This window comes from Dermochelys coriacea, chromosome 1 (assembly GCF_009764565.3).
Source record: "Dermochelys coriacea isolate rDerCor1 chromosome 1, rDerCor1.pri.v4, whole genome shotgun sequence".
Lineage (NCBI taxonomy): Eukaryota > Metazoa > Chordata > Testudines > Dermochelyidae > Dermochelys > Dermochelys coriacea.
In genome coordinates, this window is record NC_050068.2 from 115,133,003 (window position 1) to 115,153,154 (window position 20,152).

At 38.9% G+C, this 20,152-nt stretch overlaps 1 protein-coding gene across 8 annotated transcripts in view; it reads left to right on the forward strand.

The window, feature by feature from the left end:
- FHL2 (four and a half LIM domains 2) overlaps window positions 1–20,152 on the forward strand; it is a 74,002-nt gene that overhangs the window by 51,848 nt on the left and 2,002 nt on the right. For 7 of the 8 annotated variants that reach the window (XM_043511994.1, XM_043511838.1, XM_043511913.1 and 4 more), the window contains 4 exons: window positions 4,882–5,056; window positions 10,226–10,395; window positions 11,600–11,786; window positions 13,637–14,338. In XM_043511994.1, the coding sequence (XP_043367929.1) occupies window positions 5,050–5,056; window positions 10,226–10,395; window positions 11,600–11,786; window positions 13,637–13,788 (516 nt within the window). In that variant the 5' untranslated portion in view covers window positions 4,882–5,049 and the 3' untranslated portion in view covers window positions 13,789–14,338. Of the gene's footprint in view, window positions 1–4,881; window positions 5,057–10,225; window positions 10,396–11,599; window positions 11,787–13,636; window positions 14,339–20,152 lie in introns of those variants that run through there. The other variant, XM_043511948.1, reaches the window with a different exon arrangement.

The window sequence follows — 20,152 nt, forward strand, 5'->3', positions numbered from 1 at the left end:
CAGTGCACAGGTGTAAATGAGCACACAGTGTTCAAGGCAGTAGGGGCCTGATCCTCCTTTGATTTACACCAGTGTAAGTCAGGAATATCGTCTATGGAGTCAAAGCGGTGTAAAATAGGTGCAAGTAAGAGGACAGGAGAGGCAGGCTCTGGGTCTCCAGCACAGCAACGCAGAACACAATCCATTAAACCCTCTCTGAAAGACATCTAGGCCATGTCCACACTAGTGAGTTTACAGCAGCTCAGCTGTACCAATGTAGCTGCGCCGCTGTAAGATCATGTGTGTAGCCACTCCATGTGGATGGGAGAGAGCTCTCCTGTCAACATAATAAAACCACCCCCAACGAGTGGTGGTGGCTGTGTCAGCAGGAGAAGCTTTCCCACTGACATAGTGCTGTGCACACTACCACGTATGCTGGTGACATTTAAGTCACTCACCCCTGAGCAACATACGTTTTGCCGACATAAGTGGGGTAGTGTAGACATGGCCTTACACTGAAAAAAATTTTTTTTTTTTTTTTACTTAAAGGGTTTTTTTAAAATCTTGCAATCTTTTTATAGTACTTGAATGGATGACTCTGAATATAACTCACAAATTATACAGACTGGTACTTTATTGAAAATTTTGGTTTTCACAGAAACACAGTTAACTAAATGACACCATGTGATGTTAATAATACATCTGGCCTGAGCCATCGTGTTAACTGTAATCATTTCTAGCTAATGTTTATAAAACTCTGACAGGCAGATTAAAAACGTTGTGTATTGAATGGCAGGAAGCACTGGTAGACATTAAAAAAATACCCCCATGTTGCTTTCAAAGCCATTGCACATTATTCATATGCCAACAGCTTCCTAAGATCATCTCTTAAGAAGGAATGAATTTGTATTAAAACAATTAGGTTTCAAAGCCCAAGTCACTGGTGAACTTGTGCTACAGCTATTGTTCCCCACTCTTGCTTGCTTGAAACACAGAACATTCTTTCTGGAAATTCCTCTGTAATTTTCAAAACCTCAGATGTTCACATTTGCTTAACGGCTTAAATTTGACTTTTGAGTTGATTGTAGCATTCTTTACAATTTTTTAAAAATAGTTTCTTTGCAGTTTCATCGGCGCAGAGAACCTCACCAATACAGGAAATACCCACAACAACTCACCTTTCTAATGCAGACCATAAGATGACGTACACAGGAATGAAAAAATTTGTTTGCAAAATCTGAGAAAAAAAATTAAAAGAGGATTGTTGTGGAAGGCTATTCTGGCAGCAGGTGGGCCAAAAATTAATCAAAAGGATCAATCTTAAATATGCACTGCAAACAGAAAATGGAGCCAACAGTAATATATGGAACAGGATGGTTATCTTAACAACACTTCAATTAAATCTCAATCCTTTGCTGAACTGCAATTCTTATTTTGCTTTGGCACTGAAAATCTGACTTGTCTTATATCCTGTGTTGTGTAGTGAGGAGGAAGGGAAAAAGAGACACCAAGGACCTTCACTTGTACGTTTTCTAAACAGCGAGGTGCTGGTTTTAGCAGTGCGTCACTCAGTCACAGGACCTGCACACCAAAAATTTACACAAAACTTTGAAATTGTATCCTACTCTTCCTGCCTTAGATTCTAAGGAGAACATTGTTTCTAGTAAAAATGCTGATGTTTTCACTAATTCATGAACACAAATATATTTGGTTACTTTCCTGTTCATAACCTCTCTAATCTCCTTCTTCCTATTGTGGTCTCTGAGGAGACCAAGTTCAGTGGAAAACACAATGGCTTGAGTAGTAAAGCCTAACAAAAAAACAATACTGTTTCAGGGCAATAAGGGATTTATGCTTATAAAACCTAGTAACTCTAATCTTACGATTTTGTTCTGTAAAAAAAACAAGTTATTCACCTACAGTCATATCACAGAAGAGGAAAAATAAATTGTATCCTGAATTGTAAATTTTGGAAGAATTATGGAAAAAATACGATCTCACCCTCACTTAAGAAGGCTTGATTTGGAGAAGTTTGCTTTGAGGACAATATTATGTAATGCAGGATTGACCTTTGTGGAAAGATCAGGCTGAGAAGCACCCCCATCCTGTTTCTAATTCAAACAAGTTTATTAAATTCATCAAATTAAACCAGCTAGGGGAGGAAAATAATTTTTTGAGCTCAGAAGAAAAGTAATTTACTTAAGTGCTAAATATTTTCCCTGTAGATTCTGCTACAGGCTTTTTTAAAGCTCTGCAGAAGCATGCAATTTCCCCCTTCTGTTTTAACCAGTAACACATATCCCTGAGATTTGTCTAGAGCACTCTCTCTTTGCATAGGCTATACAACATTTATACCATAAACAAATGTGCATGTGTACACTTTGGGTCAGAGACCCATGATCCATCCAAAGTAATCCTTCTACATTTCTCACCTGTGCTTGCTTCCCATATTAATAGGATAACAAGATCTCTCAACTGTACATCAGTTGGCACAAGCTAGAGCATACATTTTCAAAAACAGCCTCTAAAGTTGCACCCACAATATTGGAGGTTTAAAAATCAGGGTCAATGAACACATTGGGTCAGATCCTCATCTGCACTCCGGCTGCTTTGCTCCACTCAGGTTGCACAAAGCAGGTATGAAGCCAGCTTAACCAGTCTCTTGAGGATGCCTTCTAGTGCTGGGGGATCCTTGAATGTCATACTACCATGATAACGGCTTTATGTCACTCCCTCCTGGCCTCATCCATGCAGTGAGGATGGATCGAGTGTCTTTATATCCATGATCCCTGCTGCTGGAACAGCTCCTTGCAGTTGTGAGCAGCCAATAGAAATTAGAGGAGGTCTGAGGCTGCTCTAGCTTGCACTGGAGACTGGTCCAGAGGTAGGACATAATTTGGCTTCGAGTCACCATTGCTCAACCACAGCTCAGCAATTTCTCTAAGCCAATATGTCTACATTACACATCAAGATTTAACCTAGCTTTGTTTAGCTTTGATTACTCTAGAGGCTTCTGGACAAAGAACATTTTACTGTTCAAAAAAAGGAAAAGGCATAGGCTTCATTATTTCCAACTTTAAAAAGTACAAGTTACATTTTTGGCGAGGCTTATGTAAGCAAAAAGGGGGGAAAAAGGCAGTTAACAGATACTCACTTTACCAACTTTGGAGGTAAAAAATACTTTGAAGAACACAGCAAAAAAAAAAAAGAAGAAGAGATAAATTCTTATTTTTTCGAGTTTCCTAAGTTTAAAAAAGCCTCCAGTTTCACAAAAGACAACAATAAAGAAAATAGATCTGCAGTCATTCCATTTTCCAGCAAGCAAGTTTCACATTTTGGAAAACTCCCTGTTGGCTCTAGGTTGCACTTTTCCAGGAAAAATATTATTCCTTGGAGATCATGATTAAGTTGTTCAACTTCCTTTCAGGAAAGTAATGTAAATATCAATCTCTTCAACAAGATAGGTTTTATTTTTTCATTTTGATGTTAGAAAATCTGATATTTAAGGATCAGAAACTGGTTTGTTTCGCAAGGTTTTGTCTGATGTGAACAGAGCAAGTTGTATGAATAACTCTTTGAAAACAGTGAAATAGGAATCTCTATGGGTGTTGCACTTTGTGTGACTTCAGAGTTGGAAAAACAAGAACATCCTCAATTACTACTTGAAAAAGAGATTTTGAGGGAGTTGAGGTGAGCAGGGCAGGTGTTCAAACAAGATTTTCTCCCTGTGCCACTGTTAATGTTCTGTCTCACTGACGATAGAAAAATGCTGACATTCCTTGATTCATTCTTCTCCCTTCTGTTCACCAATATAATTTAGTGTAAGCGGTTTGTCAATTATAGGCAAGTCTTTAAATGGAAAGTGAAAGGTTAGTTTTTCCAGTGTATTTTAAAAAATTGCCTTTTCATGATACAGGAATCAATGCAAACTCTGAGATCCTATATATTTAAGAGGCAGATGCCCTTGGGTAAGTCAAGTATTCTGATTATTCAACCTACGCAAAAATGCAATGGGTTGCTGTCTTCTTTTTTTCTCTCTTTTTTTTTTCTTCAAAACCTCTTCAGTTGAGATTTATTTTGTAAAACCAGGATGGTTTGGATCTGGGTTTTGTCTGGAACACCAAGGACTTTGGGAGTTACAGTGGACATGGGTTTTTAATAATTTCTAAAAGGACAATCCTTTAAAATCATTTTCTGCACTGACATTTCAGTGGAAGAAATATTGTTTGGAACTATGATGCCAATCTTAGTATCAGACAATTCTAGAGTGGCACCCACAGAAATTATGTGACATTGCATCTATATGGAGTGCCCCTGGCAAAGCAGCAATGTAAGTAGCAGCAAAATGGTGGTGACAGTTCTGACCCATATTTAGCATCTAAGTAAAACTGAACTAAATCTAGTCATAAAAAATGGAGAGATATATGGCCAGTTCAATCCTTAGTGTACATCCATTAATAACTGGAATTAATACCAGAGATGAACGTGGAACAGAGATTTCTGCCAAGACCCACGTTAAGAAGGAATGACCTAGAAGACAGCAATGGCCAAGACACAGGTGGAAAATATATTATATTTCTGAATAATATTTCTGAAGAATGACTTAATTCTCAGGGGAAATACATAAATGAGACTACTTGTTTCTCTGTGGTATTACAAAAAGCAAAGGTTACGTGGTTTGGGGGGTTTTGTTTAAAGCCTATTAAAGGAGATGGAATTGTCTTTTGCCCTTTTGAGTAACCACAGCAATTCAGTTCATTGTCAAGCAGGACAATTTGTTTTCCTGAGCTGTATGAATAAGCCTCAAAACTTGGCTATGTGATTCAGACTTGAATATGCTTGGATAGTCTCCCAACTTACAATTGTGCAAATTATTCATTCTGTGGTTTTGGATTTCTATAGGATCTGTCCTACAAGGACCGGCACTGGCATGAAACCTGTTTTCACTGCTTCCAATGCAAGAACTCATTGGTGGACAAACCTTTTGCTGCAAAAGAGGAGCATCTACTTTGTACTGAATGCTATTCCAATGAATACTCTTCCAAATGCAATGAGTGCAAGAAGACTATCATGCCAGGTTAGGATATACCAATTTTCATTTGTCTGTACTATAAAGGCCTGCCCCAAAGCCCACTGAAGTCATTGACAGTCTCTCAACTTCATTTCATTTTATATGGTTTAAAGGCCAGAAGGAACCATTTTCTGTATAACACAGGCTATTCATTTTCATCCAGATGCCCCTATATTAAGCCCAAAGACTTGAGTTATACCAAAGCATTTCAGTCCTCAGGAAATTAAACTATGTGCCACTGGGAGACAGAGGGAGAGATGAAGGTGTCCAAATGCCAAGGCTGCTGCAATGGCAGGAAATTGGATGAGACCAAAAAAAAGAAAGAAAAAAGCTGGGTCAAATATCAAAACTAACCCCAGCATCCTTTATAACAAACATCTTTAAATACTGAATGCCCTAATTCATAATCTTATGGGTCAGTTGGGGATGTTATAACCTATGTTTTAAGTTATCCAGATCACCTAATTCACATAATAGATTTCAATACATCAATTATACAAATGAGATGTATTAATACAAAGAAAGGGGGAAAAGTAAGTCTCAGTTCTATTTTTAATTCAATTTTTGATAAGCATTCACATTGGTGCCATAATCAATTTGTACACTATATATGAAAGTTTTATGCAGGCTGGACAGCCAAAGTTCTTATACACCTTGTCTGTCTAGTGTTGTCTTTCTTTCTTGTACACTGCCTTGACTGGTTGCTACTATCTGAAGAGCAACAGGGTGCTTTTAAAGTTTAACTTTTTACTTAAAAAGCTAAATTGGGAGCTAAATATTCCCCGTTTTAGCTTTTCAACAAAAGGTGAAAAAAGCAGCCAGGCTACCTCCGAAGTGCAGTTGAGTCCCTGAGTCTGAAACGAGGGAACTGGCTCCCTTTCAGGTTCGGCTATCCAAGAAATAGCTGCCTCTCAACAGCTCACACTTGGGCATGTGGTAAGAGACCATTGAAACATGCTCTGTTGGTTACAATGCCATAACATTCGATAACAATTTGAAGGCTTAAAAGGGCAGAGCGTGGGGCTGGGTCTAGAAATAGATAATAAAACCAGTTTTTACTCTTAAAATTCAGGAATCCATTATGTATGCCTGGTAATGATCAGCGATAGGATGTTATTCCAGCTGAATCCTTTCTGAAGTGGCACTCTCATGTCAACCATGTGAAAATTGACATGGGTGCCTGACGGGCCATGACATAAAAATTGCAGGGGCTTGGGATATAAGATAGGATGTACAAATAGAAATAATGCAAAAGTCTTTAAAAGCAGATGGCCAAAATTGCTTAGGTTCCACATTTGTACTCTCTTTCCCCTTTTCAGGAGTATAGATACATTACTTGTGTTTTATTAGTTGAGAACTATAGCTAATTGTCAGGTTTCAGAGTAGCAGCCGTGTTAGTCTGTATCCGCAAAAAGAACAGGAGTACTTGTGGCACCTTAGCGACTAACAAATTTGTTTGAGCATAAACTTTCATGAGCCACAGCTCACTTCATCGGATGAATAGAATGAAACATATAGTAAGATATATAGATATATATAGATATATATACACACATACAGATAAGTTGGAAGTTACCATACAATCTGTATGTTAATAGCGAATTGTGTCATTTTTAATTGTGAGGAGGAGTGTTCCTGAATATTATTTTAAATTAGTCATCTCCTAGTGTTTGGTGTGCTCCATTTATTTTAAGCTTACAACCCAGACAGGAAATCAATTAACCAAAAATTTTGCACCCAAACCCTGCCTAATGTATGCAGCGAAAGCCACCATCACACTTGGTAATCAGGCTGTTCTACACCAGCGTTTTTCAGAGTTCAGGTGGCGACCCACTACTGGGTCATGGCATGTCAGGCGCTGGGTCACTCTGGTCAGCACTGCTGACCGGGATATTAAAAGTCCTGTCGGCTGTGCTGCACAGCTAAGCAGGCTAGCACCTACCTTTTCCAACACTGCACTGTGCCCCAGAAACGGCCAGCAGCAGATTCGGCTTCTAGGCAGGGGGGTCACGGGGCCATGCTGCCCAAGCCCTGCACCCCAACCTCCTGCCCCTGCCCCGAGCACCCCCAAACCCAGAGCTCCTCCTGCACCCCAAACCCCTCATCCCCAGCCCCACCCGAGCCTGCACCCCCATCCCAGAGCCCTGAACCCCTCCTGCACCCTAACACCAAGCCCCTGCCCCAGCACAGAGCCCCCCCCCACAACCTGAACCCTTCATTCCTGGCCCCACCCGCAGCCTTAACCCCAGCTCCCCAGCCCTGAGCCCCTCCCACATCCCAAATCCCTCATCCCCAGCTCCGTTGGGTCACGGACATCAACAATTTTCTTCAACTGGGTCCCCAGAAAAAAAGTTTGAAAACCACTGCGCTACACTGTATGCACCATTGTGAGTAGAGAACTACACATGTAGCATCCATCTTCTCCCTTAGTGTGCTATATGAGTGGTGATGCAGCAACGGGGTCAGTGCCCGGGTTGATTAATTCAGGAAGACCCAAGACAGACAGGAGAGGTTAGATACATGTCTAGATGGTTATTGATGCTGCTCTTGGTCTTTACTTTGCTGCACCGAATGTTCAATTTAGATGTGATAAAGCAGTTTTGTGACATTACATTAAACACTACAGTAATTAAAAGACTGATCATGCAGTCTCCACACAGCCTAAACTTCCACTGATTTCAGTCTGGCAGATATATAATTAACAAGGCAGCCTCACTGGACTGTGTTTCATTGTCATCACTACCTCAGTTAGAGCCCAATGCATCTTGCCTCCCAACCAAAGATATGAAAACAAATATTTTGCTCCAGCATGTAACCCCTCTCAGAATCCAGATCTCCTCTCATTAATAGCCCGATATTTCTTTTCTTTTCTTCAGGGACCTATTCTGTTGCTCCTTTGTCTCATCTGAAAATTACACAAGCACTAAGCGTATGATTAGATTATTATTAATGTAGTGCATTAATAAAATAAGAAACAATGAGGCACTGAAGTGTCATGAAGCAAGATAATTGTCAATTAACATATTTGCTATGCTGCTATGAATCAGTTATTTCTTTATTATTTAATGTTTCATTTTTAAAACATGTCCTATCATATGTCTCAGGACACATTTTAGAAATATAAGAAGAGAAAAGTAAGTGAAGGAATGACACATTGGGCTATTAAAGGAAAGATCTAAAATCTGGGGAAGGAGACGTGGGAAGAGCTTTGGATAAATGTTTTTGGCATCCACTGAAATCAGTCATCGAAGGGCAGAATCTTGCCCTTAGCCACTAGCTAATACCTGATCAGCTTGTCGCAAATTGATATTCTTTTAAATGTAAATATACAGTCAATACATTTTGTTTGACAATACAAATGGTAGTAATTTCTTTTGTAGTTATATTTTGCTTCTGGCCTGGACTATTCCTGTTCTAATTTGCTGACATAGAGAAAAATATGCATCAATACATGAAGAAGTTTGCACATGAAAATGTGGCATCTGTGATATTGTCTGGAATGCTTAAGAACAACCTCTGAAATGCTGGGGCAAGAAGAGGGCTTAGGTTCCTAACTCCAAATAATTAAGATTGTTTCAAGTTTTTTCTCCTTTTCTCAACAAAAAGCATGATTTAAAGGCAGCTGATCTCAGAGAAAGTTTGAATGGGCATGCAGCCAGCCAATGATGCTCACAGGGTCAGATGCTTCACCATTTAAACCAGAGAAGACTGTGTTATTGATTTTGTTATAGACTTCAAAGGCATAGAGCGGATTTGATGGGTATGTTTTATTGGAAAAATCCCAGGCAGTTAAGTATCAGGCAGACTGCGAGAGCTACAAAAGGATGTCACAAAACTAGGTGACTGGGCAACAAAATGACAGATGAAATTCAATGTTGATAAATGCAAAGTAATGCACATTGGAAAACATAATTCCAACTATACATATAAAGTCTAAATTAGCTGTCACCACTCAAGAGAGAGACCTTGGAGTCATAGTGGATAGTTCTCTGAAAACATCCACTCAACGTGCAGCAGCAGTCACAAAAAGCGAACAGAATACTGGGAATCATTAAGAAAGGGATAGATAATAAGACAGAAAATATCATATTGCCGCTATATAAATCCATGGTATGGCCACATCTTGAATACCGCGTGCAGATGTGGTTGCCCCATTTCAAAAAAAGATATGTCGGAATTGGAAAAGACTCAGAAAAGGGCAACAAAAATGATTAGGGGTATGGAATGGCTGCCGTATGAGGAGCGCTTAATAAGACTGGGACTTTTCAACTTGGAAAAGAGACAGCTAAGAGGGGATATGATAGAGGTCTATAAAATAATGACTGGTGTGGAGAAAGTAAATAAGGAAGTGTTATTTACTCCCTCTCATAACACAAGAACTAGGGGTCACCAAATGAAATTAATAGGCAGCAAGTTTAAAACAAAAAGAAGTATTTCTTCACGCAACGCACAGTCAGTCTGTGGAACTCCTTACCAGAGGATGTTGTGAAGGCAAAGACTAACAGGGTTCAAAAAAGAACTAGATAAATTCATGGAGGATAGGTCCATCAATGGCTATTAGCTAGGATGGGAAGGATGGTGTCCCTAGGCTCTGCCAGAAGCTGGGAATGGGTGACAGGGAATTGATCACTTGATGATTACCTGTTCTGTTTATTCCCTCTGGGGCACCTGGCCTTGGCCACTGTTGGAAGACAGGATACTGAACTAGATGGACCTTTGGTCTGACCCAATATGGCCGTTCTTATTTTCTTATGTAAAAGGGTCAGGGACTAACATAACTGGCATTTCCTTCAGACTCGTCTGCTTGTTCTTGTATCTGAGGCACAAACACAAAACAGAAACTAAATGAAAAAATAACTGTAGGACTTTAATAAAAGGTGTGGAACAGAGCGAAGGTAAGGCTAATACTGCAGATTTCACAAGAATGCCTAATGAATTAATTCTCACAGTGCCATCTGAAGGAAGCCTGCAGCTCTCTGTAGCTACTCCTCTCTCCTTACCATAACTCGCAAACTCTGGAAACTTCGTCTGTGAACAGCACCTAACTCTTTGCTATGCTAGCTAATCACTACACAAGTTCTAGCAATCAGTAGAACCAATTAAAAACTACAATGGTTAAAACTGCTACAACTGTCAGCATGAAGGGTTTCATTTTGTGCTTTGATCTCATGACAGGTACACGCAAGATGGAGTATAAGGGCAACAGCTGGCATGAGACCTGCTTTATCTGCCATCGTTGTCAACAACCAATTGGAACAAAGACCTTCATCCCCAAAGATAATCAAAACTTCTGCGTACCCTGCTATGAAAAGCAGTTTGCCATGCAGTGTGTCCAGTGTAAGAAGGTATTATTCTTAATTTATGTATCTCAAATTTACAAATTTGTCATACCTACCAAATTGGTGGAGGGTTTTTTGTTTTTCCTGTGTGTGAGATAAATTGTTATGAAAACAATGATAAAATCAACTGACCTTAGGAAACGCAGTACAACTTTAGGGTCCAGTCCTGCAAACCCTTATTAACAAATTCAATGCTTATTATCATGAGATGTTTCCTACAGGGGATGGCATCTTTAGCTCTGAGTGAGGGAAAGGCATGGAGGATGAAATTTTCAAATTAAAGCACTCCGCAGTGGTCCAACCCAGCTCCCACTGAAATCAATAATATTTTCCCATTGACTTCAACAGGAGCTGAGTTAGGCTAATGCTGAATCCTCTTGGAAATCCCAACCATAAAGATCAAGAGGAAAAAAGAAAGAGTTGCCATGTTTATAGCATATATTTTCTGAAATCAACATTTTTGAAGTCACTACTCAGTAATAAGTCACAGGTGTTTGCAGGATCAGGTCAATTGTTTGCACAACATATTTCCTACAATTCATACACCACCATTCTATAGTGAATTATAATTTAAAAATACCAGTGGAAGAAATAAATTATGACTTCAACCTGCAACCTAAAGTCTTGTGGTTGATTCCTTGCTCACATAATTTAGTATAACTGACTTCAGTGGGATGGTTTGAATGACTCATTATGTGATGGATGTCCAGGACTGGGTCAAAGAGATGCAAGCAAAGGAGAAGAGAGACATTTTCAGAAGAGATTTGAAATTAAATGTTTTGTTGATGAGGAGGAAAAATAAAAAGGCTGTTTCAGACAGCAGAAGCTTCAGAGATAAATTATTTCACCACCAGGGATGGGATTATGTGAAAGCATGGAAAGGAGGCCAATGTTGAGATGAGCACAAGGAAAGGAGTAGAGAAAAACATGGTAATGAAGCAGAATGGTGTAAGGGTTTTATATATAAAGAGGACAATTTTGAGCAAGATTACAAGATGAAAAGGGAGCAAATGAGTTGTTTGAGGATGAGACTTTGCATAATTGGGCACAATAATCACTTATCCCAAACCAAGGCTTCCGTCTCAAGGTCAGTTCCTGCCAGTAATCATAAATGTTATACCTGGTTTAAAAATAAGTCATCCTCAGTAAGAAGATGACCTCACAAAACCTCTTTTATTCTTGGAAAAAAAAAAAAAACCCAACACCACAGGCTATCACTACAGGAGGTGTAACTTACCGGGAGCAGCCCTGGCACAAGGAGTGCTTTGTTTGTACTGGATGCAAGAAGCAGTTGTCTGGACAGCGCTTTACTTCCCGGGATGAGTTTGCATATTGCCTGAGTTGCTTCTGCAATCTCTATGCCAAAAAGTGCGCTGGATGCACCAACCCCATCAGTGGTAGGTGTCTTACTACCATGATCTTCAGAAAGCAATTAATTTTAAAAATATTTGTGGGCAATGTAGTGGTCAGGTTAATTTAAGAGACAACAAGTATCCCAATCTTATCATATCCTGAATTTGAGCACTTTTACTTGAGCAGTCTTTGGGGTCTTGGAAAAATTGGAATGAGTCCTCACTTTGATTTTTCTCCTTTTCATTTGAGTTCCAGGGAACATGTAGACATATCCTAAGACAGCTTTGCATATAGTAGGATAGACATACCCCGTATGGTATTCTTTCTGAGACACTACCCTACTTACCAACTATAGTTTCCCTCCCAATAGAAAGTACATTTAATTATGTCTCATATTTGACTGCAATGAGGTTTTCCCGGATTTTCAGGATAGGTGCCTAGAATTCACAAGGCTTTGAGGCACTGCCATTCAATATAAAAATATTAAAGAGAACAATTATTTAGTGCTGTATTAACATCACTAAGCATAAAAATATAATCCTCCATGTGAGGTGTTCAATGCTTTAGACATGTGAGTTATACAATCCAAGACTGAGGTTCTGAGCCACAACTCAGAGTCTCTCATCTGACACTACCATTGCTCTGCCCCAGGCCATTATTTCACTCGTTGCGTGTCTACTTACACCTCTCCTGCCATTACCAATAGGCCACTTTGGATGGCACACTTAGCACTTCTTTGCCATCAAGGAAATTCAACATTTCCTGTCTATCTTTATGCTGCAATCTCCCCCCTTTGAGCTTTTTGATACTAACTTCACTTCCCTCCCAACTGTCCAAAATACTCTTGCCAAAATCATCTCTCACCTGTCAATTCAATCACATTGCACACATCCTTTCAGTCTCTTCTCTGACTGCATCCTCAGCATCAGGTTCAAACAGCTTGTTCTTGCTTCCATGGTCATGCAACACATAGCTCATACGGAAATCTGGGCCTTTGTTCCCTTTCACATTCCTCCAAACTTCTGCTTCACCAATGAGGCCATCCTCAATGGCCCCTTCACCTCTTTCTCTCAAATATTTTTGCACTTTCTTCTCATGGTTCCACTTTCTTGACACACCCGCATCAAAACTGTCAAACCATTCCCTTTGCTCTACTCAGATCACTCAATTCCAGTTCTACAATGTCACCTTCGCAATTGAGCACGTTCACATTAAAAAAAAAAAATTAAAAAACCCTAACCTTTCAGGACATATGTATCCCTGTAGTGAATAACCGTGTTATCTTATTTCTGTAACCCATATCTTTCCTCTCTATTCTGACTCCCTCGTGTACATTATACCCCATTTCTCTGTCAAATCCATCAGTTAAGGCTCAAGTCCATCTCTTAAGGTCCAGTTTACACTCACACTGAGTAGCATGAAGATTAAGGGCTGGTCTATGCTAGAAAATTACATCAAACCTGCTATGTCATTCAGGGATGCGAAAAATCCACACCCTTGAGGGACATAGTTAAGCCGACCTAAATCCCCATGTAGACAGCACTAGGTCGATGGAAGAATTCTTCCATTCATCTAGCTTCCGTCTCTCTGAGAGGTAGATTACCTATGCCAGTAGGAGAACCCCTCCCATTCACAAAGGAGGTGTCTACACTGAAGCTCTACAGCAGCACAGCTGTAGTGTTTTAATTGTAGATAAGCCCTAGGATACTACCCACCACGTGCAAGGATGGCAAAATTAGACTAACACAAAGCAGGAATGGAATTCTCTCTCACAAAGTTTCTTTCATTGCCTTATATCCAGTATCAATAGTAGTCCCCAAATACATTCTTACACTAAGCCACCTGATGACTGGTACTCTATTGTTTTTCCTTATCACTTTTGGTTTTTAAATAGGACTCGGAGGAACCAAGTATATCTCCTTTGAAGAACGGCAGTGGCATAATGACTGCTTTAACTGTAAGAAGTGTTCTCTTTCATTAGTGGGTCGCGGCTTCCTCACAGAAAGGGATGACATCCTTTGCCCGGAGTGTGGGAAAGATATTTAAAGTTTAAAACAAGGAGGAAAGCAGAGCTGTGCTTGCAATACATATTTTTTGAAACATGTGATGTTGTGTATTAGCTTTAGTCAGCCATATGAAGATTCTACTCTTCTGTGTTTCTCAGTACCATTCACATCACGTAACCTTTTTTTCCTCCCGACTATCTAAATCCAAAGGTGGATTGGGGAGGAGGCAACAAATGATTTCAGAATCTCTAGATGGGTTGTTGATGGTTAAGAATTTACGCTGTTAACCTAGATCAGTGCAAAACTTGAGATATGAAACATTTTGGCTGTTATTGACATTTTCTTTTCTACACTGAATATTTGAATTTACAAACCTGACTTAGTCTTTAAGAGAGTGGTATGTTTGAAGGATTACAATGGCTATGTGCTATAACTTCATAGATAGAGATACAGGGTGAAATCTTAACCCATTGAAGTAAATGGCAAAACTAGGTTTGACTTCAATAGGACCACGAGTTCAAGCCTAGTGTTCTTGGAATGTGTAATTGCAGTGTGCTGTCAAGTGTGTAGAAAGATGAGAATGAAGGGTGTGTATCAGTGTTCAAGGATCTGTGCCATGCCTTAACTAGGAGAAAATGATTATTAATCATTTAAGTGGAAGTGTTCTGTAACAAATATTTTATTGCATGACTAGATGATCATTGTGTGAAGTACAAATTGTGATTGTCAGTATCAATTGAAATTACACTGCATATTGTATTTCTTAAAATAAAATCATTTGATAAATTCAATTTTTTTGTGATTTTGATATTACTTTAAGTGTCAACATTTTCTAAAGTAGAGTATACATAGAACTCTTCCAAAATTTAAAAAAATACAACATAAGCCATATAAATACAACCCACTTCCCTGAAATACTAGTGAATTTGCAGGGTTCTGATAATTATCCTCAAATGGACACACCAAAATTACCAAAGTAATATCACCCACTACAATAATTAGTGTATGCTCAATTGCTGTATTTAAAAATATGGTAAAAAGGATTCTTCTGAAAATAAAGTTTTTACATCAACTACAATTTAGGACAGGTGGTCAATTTAGAATCCATATGGCCTTATATAAAAATATTGACCATGTCCAAAACATTATATGATTTTATGGGTAAAACACAGCAATTTTTTCTTTTGTTTTGGTTTAGTTTTCTCACCTAGTTTATCATGAAATATCTGAAAGCATTTGCAGACATTGATCTCCAGAAGTGTTTCAGCCCTAATTTTTCCTAATAATGGTTCACAATTACTAGGGGTATGTTCTTATATAATTGAGTCTCCTCTCTGGAAACCTCAGAGTGCAACGTTCTTGCCTTTAGCCAGAGCTAGTTGATCTATTCATTACAAACTGATGTTCTTCAGAAAAATGGAAACCCAAAATTAAACAAACAAAAAAAGCATGAACTATGGTTAGGGGGATATTTGAAGGGTAAATAGCCAAAAGACATAATGAACAGCTTTCAGATGGTTGAAGGCATTCTGCTTTTGGCCTCATCCCTCACAACGCATTCAAGTCATGCACCAACATTCATCTAACACACAACTTATTTTGGCTTCTGATCTATAGTGTTCTTAATCTCTTTCTGATTTGAAATGTCATCTTTTAGTCTAATTTATGCCGTCAGGTAGTATTTTAGCATTGCCAGGGTAGGACCTTGCTCCAAAGGGAATAGATCAAATCCTTCCCTGGAGTATGAGTACTGTATCACAGGCAGTCCCACAGGATAAAACACTGCTCAGAATTAAGGACTCAGATTTTAATGCCAGAAGAGACCATCATGATCACCTAGTCTGACCTCCTGCACATTACAGGCCACAGAATCTTGCCCACCCACTCCTGTAATAGACCCATAACTTCTGGCAGAGTTACTGAAGCCCTCAAATCATGGTTTAAAGACTTCAAGTTACAGAGAATCCACCATTTACGCGAGTTTAAACCTGCAAGTGATCCATGCCCCATACTGCAGAGGAAGTGAAAAACCCCTATATTCTCTGCCAATCTGATCCCAGGGCACCCTCACCACCCCAAACATGGCAGTCAGTTAGATCCTGAGCATGTGGGCAAGACCCACCACCCAGACACCTGACAAAGAATTCTCTGTAGTAACTCAGAGCCCTCCCCATCTAGTGTCTGATCACAGACCACTGGAGATATTTGCTACTAGCAGTCGCAGATGGGCCACATGCCACTGTAGGCAGTCTCATCAGACCATGCCTTCCATAAACTTATCAAGCTCAGTCTTGAAGTCAGGCTGTACCAGAACTTTACTCCTCCAATTGTTAGAAACCTTCATCTAGTTTCAAGCCTAAACTTTTGGATGGCCAGTTTATATCCATTTGTTCTTGTGTCAACACTGGTGCTTAACTTAAATATCTCCTCCCCCTCCCTGTTATTTATCCCTCTGATATGATTGTTCTCTATAAATACATCTCCCCTCAGCCTTCTTTTGGTTAGGTTAAACAAGCCAAGCTCTTTGAGTCTCCTCTCACAAGGTTACTTTTCCATTCCTCTGGTCATCCTAGTAGCCCATCCCTACCCTGTTCCAGTTTTAATTCATCTTTCTAAAACATGGGAGACCAGAATTGCGGACAGTAGGAGCCTCGTTAACACTGAAAAATATAATTGTCCTTTCCTCTCCTCCATGTTTTTTTTTTTTTTAAATATAGTTTTCACAACTGACTGCAGTTGTCTGCTGCAACCTTACCCAGAGCTGGATACAGGGTAATAGTTACCTGGCTTGTTTTACACATTACTTAATTACATCCTAATTTAAACTTTTTTTTGTAACAATGTACCATTGCTGACCCTCTCTTTCAATTATTTTTTGCCTTCAGCTCCTTAGAGCCCTGCACAGATGCAAAATTTGTATTTGCATACAATCCGTGATCCGCAAACATGGTCCACAGCTATAAAGCAGATTTTCAGGGCTCTACAGATTAAACCATACCATTAATAACAGAAGGGACTGAAATTAGAGCTGAGAAATGGGGACTTTTCTGAGTCTGTGCATGCAGCACTGGGTAATTCAATTCATAGCTCCATTTCTCCATCTGTAACACTGAGATAATATTTACCTCCCTCAAGTTTATATAAGGCTTTTATAAAATGGGAGAGCTGTCTCTCAGATAGAAAAATAATAGCTATTTTTATCATTATCTATACTATATTTGTGAATTTGATTATTCCTCAGAGATGAACCTCTTTGTCTTTGTATTCAATCTTATTTCAATCTCAGCCGGTTTCTCCAATTTATCAAGCTTGTATTTTATTCAGTGATACCTTCCAAAGTCTTCATGTTACCTACAAATATTTCAGTTCAGTTACCGTTCTTGCTCAGTACAAGACAACTTCTGAACAGGTCACTCACGATGCTACAAGTGGTATACATTTGTAATAAACATTACTGGTAGAGAAATACTAAATTAACATCTCCAAATGTATTCATGAGTGGACTTTAACTGTTGACTAGTATATGAATTTTCTGGGGTGGTTTAGCCTCACCAGTGAAGGCAAGACTTTAATCCAGCTATATGCCATTTATTTTTAATTTACATAATTCTTTCTAGGTTTAAACTCAAAATTTAGCAAACAATTTAAGAGCTCACCAGAGATTTATTTGCACAGAAGTCAAAGTAATTTCCCTTTCAGGACAAATGTTAATTTTAACTTTGCATAGCTATTGTTGCAACATGTGCATTAATGTCCAACACCTTTTGGTCCGGCACCATTTCTAGTTTAGATTTCCAACAGAGAAAATTGTGGGTGACGGAATGTGCTGGCAGTGGAATAATATCATGGAAAACAATCCATTGAAGGAGACTCCTGGCACAAACTTCAAGAATAATGGCCATGTCAGACAGTGAATACCCTCTTTATGCACTTTCCAGATGGAAGTAATTTGTATTCAGCAGGAGTTGGAGAAGGTCAGTCAGTTAATTATACCTGATGTCCTTTCAGAATATAAGAATTTCCCTGTCATAGTTACCGATGCAAATCAGCTTTCAGAATAAAGAGAGAAAAGGTAACTCTGGAAATCTTTGTACCCAACATGGGTTACTTATTGCCTGCAATGAAGCGCCTTTAGAAACTAAAATTAGTAGAGCAGTGCATTTTGTGCAAACAGAACTGTGAACTAATTGTATGAGAGTTACCTGCACAATCACATTATTTAATGAAGATAACAAAAGCCATCCAGTCCCAAACAATTTTGGTTTTTACAATATCAGATAGGTGAACCCTATCATTTTTATTATTGACTTTCTACATGAGCAAAAATGCACTTAGCACTCATACAATACTATCCACCTAGGTCCTTATACTGCATCTATCACCATGGTATCTGATCATGGTACTGATTGCATTCAAGATGGTTCTCCAAGCAGCATGCCAGAAACATGATATTCTAGGCACTGTAAATAAATTATTCCAAAAATATGGTAGCAGTTGTCCTTGAGCTGCATGCCTGGATGTATGGAAACCTTAAGCACAGATGATGTACTTTTTTCTACATACTTTCAGAATAGGTCACTTGGTTTCTGTATCCATGTTTGCATCCCAGACAGCTGCTGACAAGATTGTTCCCATATACAACAGGGTACTTACTATCTGCTAGTCTAAACCTTCCAAATGTTTCCATGTTGCTGGTTACCAGAAAAGTTCATTTTTATTTTAAAGGAGCAATATCAAATTCTTGGTTATATTGGGAATAAAGATTCAAAAATAATCCATGTTTCAAGGTATATGCTGAAAACCGCAATGAGCAGGTTGTAGCCAGGCCAAATTAATCTCTTCACTGCTGGTCCACAGAAGTTCTATGGGATTCCTAAAATATCAAGCCAGTTTCAAAAGGGTACTTGGGTAGAAGCCAAATTCCACTAATTTTGGCATGAAACAAACTTCCAAACTTGTCATCCACAGAGATATAAAGTCAGATTCAACGACCCTATTTGTCATGTTTATTGTTTAAATCTATCAATTTTAGATTAGTATGCTGGTTGACCCAACACTGAGAAGCAGTGTATTTAGAATTTAATTTATTGTCTGCTGAAGCATACAGCTGGCCTCAGGAGTAACGGTAAGTGCTGTTTTCTAGTATCCTAGGTCTGTTTTACCTTTACATCATTTGATGCAAGGTCAGAAAATTAAATTTTGAAAAAAACTGTACAATACACTGAAAAGTTCTGACAGCCCAATTTCATGCTCCAACAGAGTTTGTGATATCACCAGCAGTGTAAGCTGGTGCACTACAAAAAGAGAAAAACACTTGTAAATTGTATGTTGGAAACCTCACTCACGATTCAGCTATTACTCTGAAACCAATGGATTTTTTTGAAGTACTAATGTAGTCCATTTTTTGTTGCACATGCCATTTGTTATGCTCTCCAACTATCTGGGCATCATGTGACCCTCAAATGAATAGTAATTATGTTCTTCTACCTTTCACACAAAAGTAATTCCTTCATTTAAAACAAACAGAAACAACAATATTCAAGAACTAAATTTGGAAGCAGAAAATAAATTGTAATTTTCTTACAAGATACTGTTATTTAGGTTTAATTCTAGTTAAAAGTTGAATCACAGTGAATAAGAAAAATCCCTCTCATACTTCTGGAAAAAAAGCATTGTCAAACCACAGAAAGGCGTTCTTCCTCAGGATATTCCAAGATGGAAGCCTCCTGTAGCTTTTTTTTCCTGAGTGTGCCTCCTGCAGGAAGCTGTAACCTGATCAATTTGCTGAACTTCTGACTGCAGGAATTAGCCCTCTAAGTAAAGGGCTTTTAAAAAAAGAGTGATGGATGAAGCCTCCGTGAACAGCCACAGACAGGAACTGCCTGAGCAATATAGTTTCAAGAAAGCAGAGGGGAAGTTGGTGTCCCAAAGCAAGTATGGAGGGACTACCTTAGCCTTCTATGAATCCCAGTGACTTATCCCTCAAGGAGCCAAAACTGAAGCCAAGACAGAATGGAAAATTTTTCAAGGGGAATCTAAGAATTTTCCTTCCCTGAACTCCCTTCTCCAGGTTTTACTGTCAGCAGTGAAAAAGCTAGATCTGGCCTAGAGTTTTTCCATTATCTTGTATAGTTAAAAACAAAAACCCCCTGATGTTTTGATTTGCTTTGCTTTTTAAATGGCATGTGGCCATTTATTTTGTGGGGAAAATATCAGAAAGTTCATTTGAGTAAAATTAAACATTTAAAAATGCTGTTCAGATTTAAACATAAGTGATCTATACTTACTTCTAGCTACACAACTGGGGAGAAAAGAGTCAACTTAAAATCTAGCATCACCCAAGGTACACAAAGCCAGTTCTTCCCTGGAGCATAGCTGAGGAGGCCAAACAAGATATAATGGTC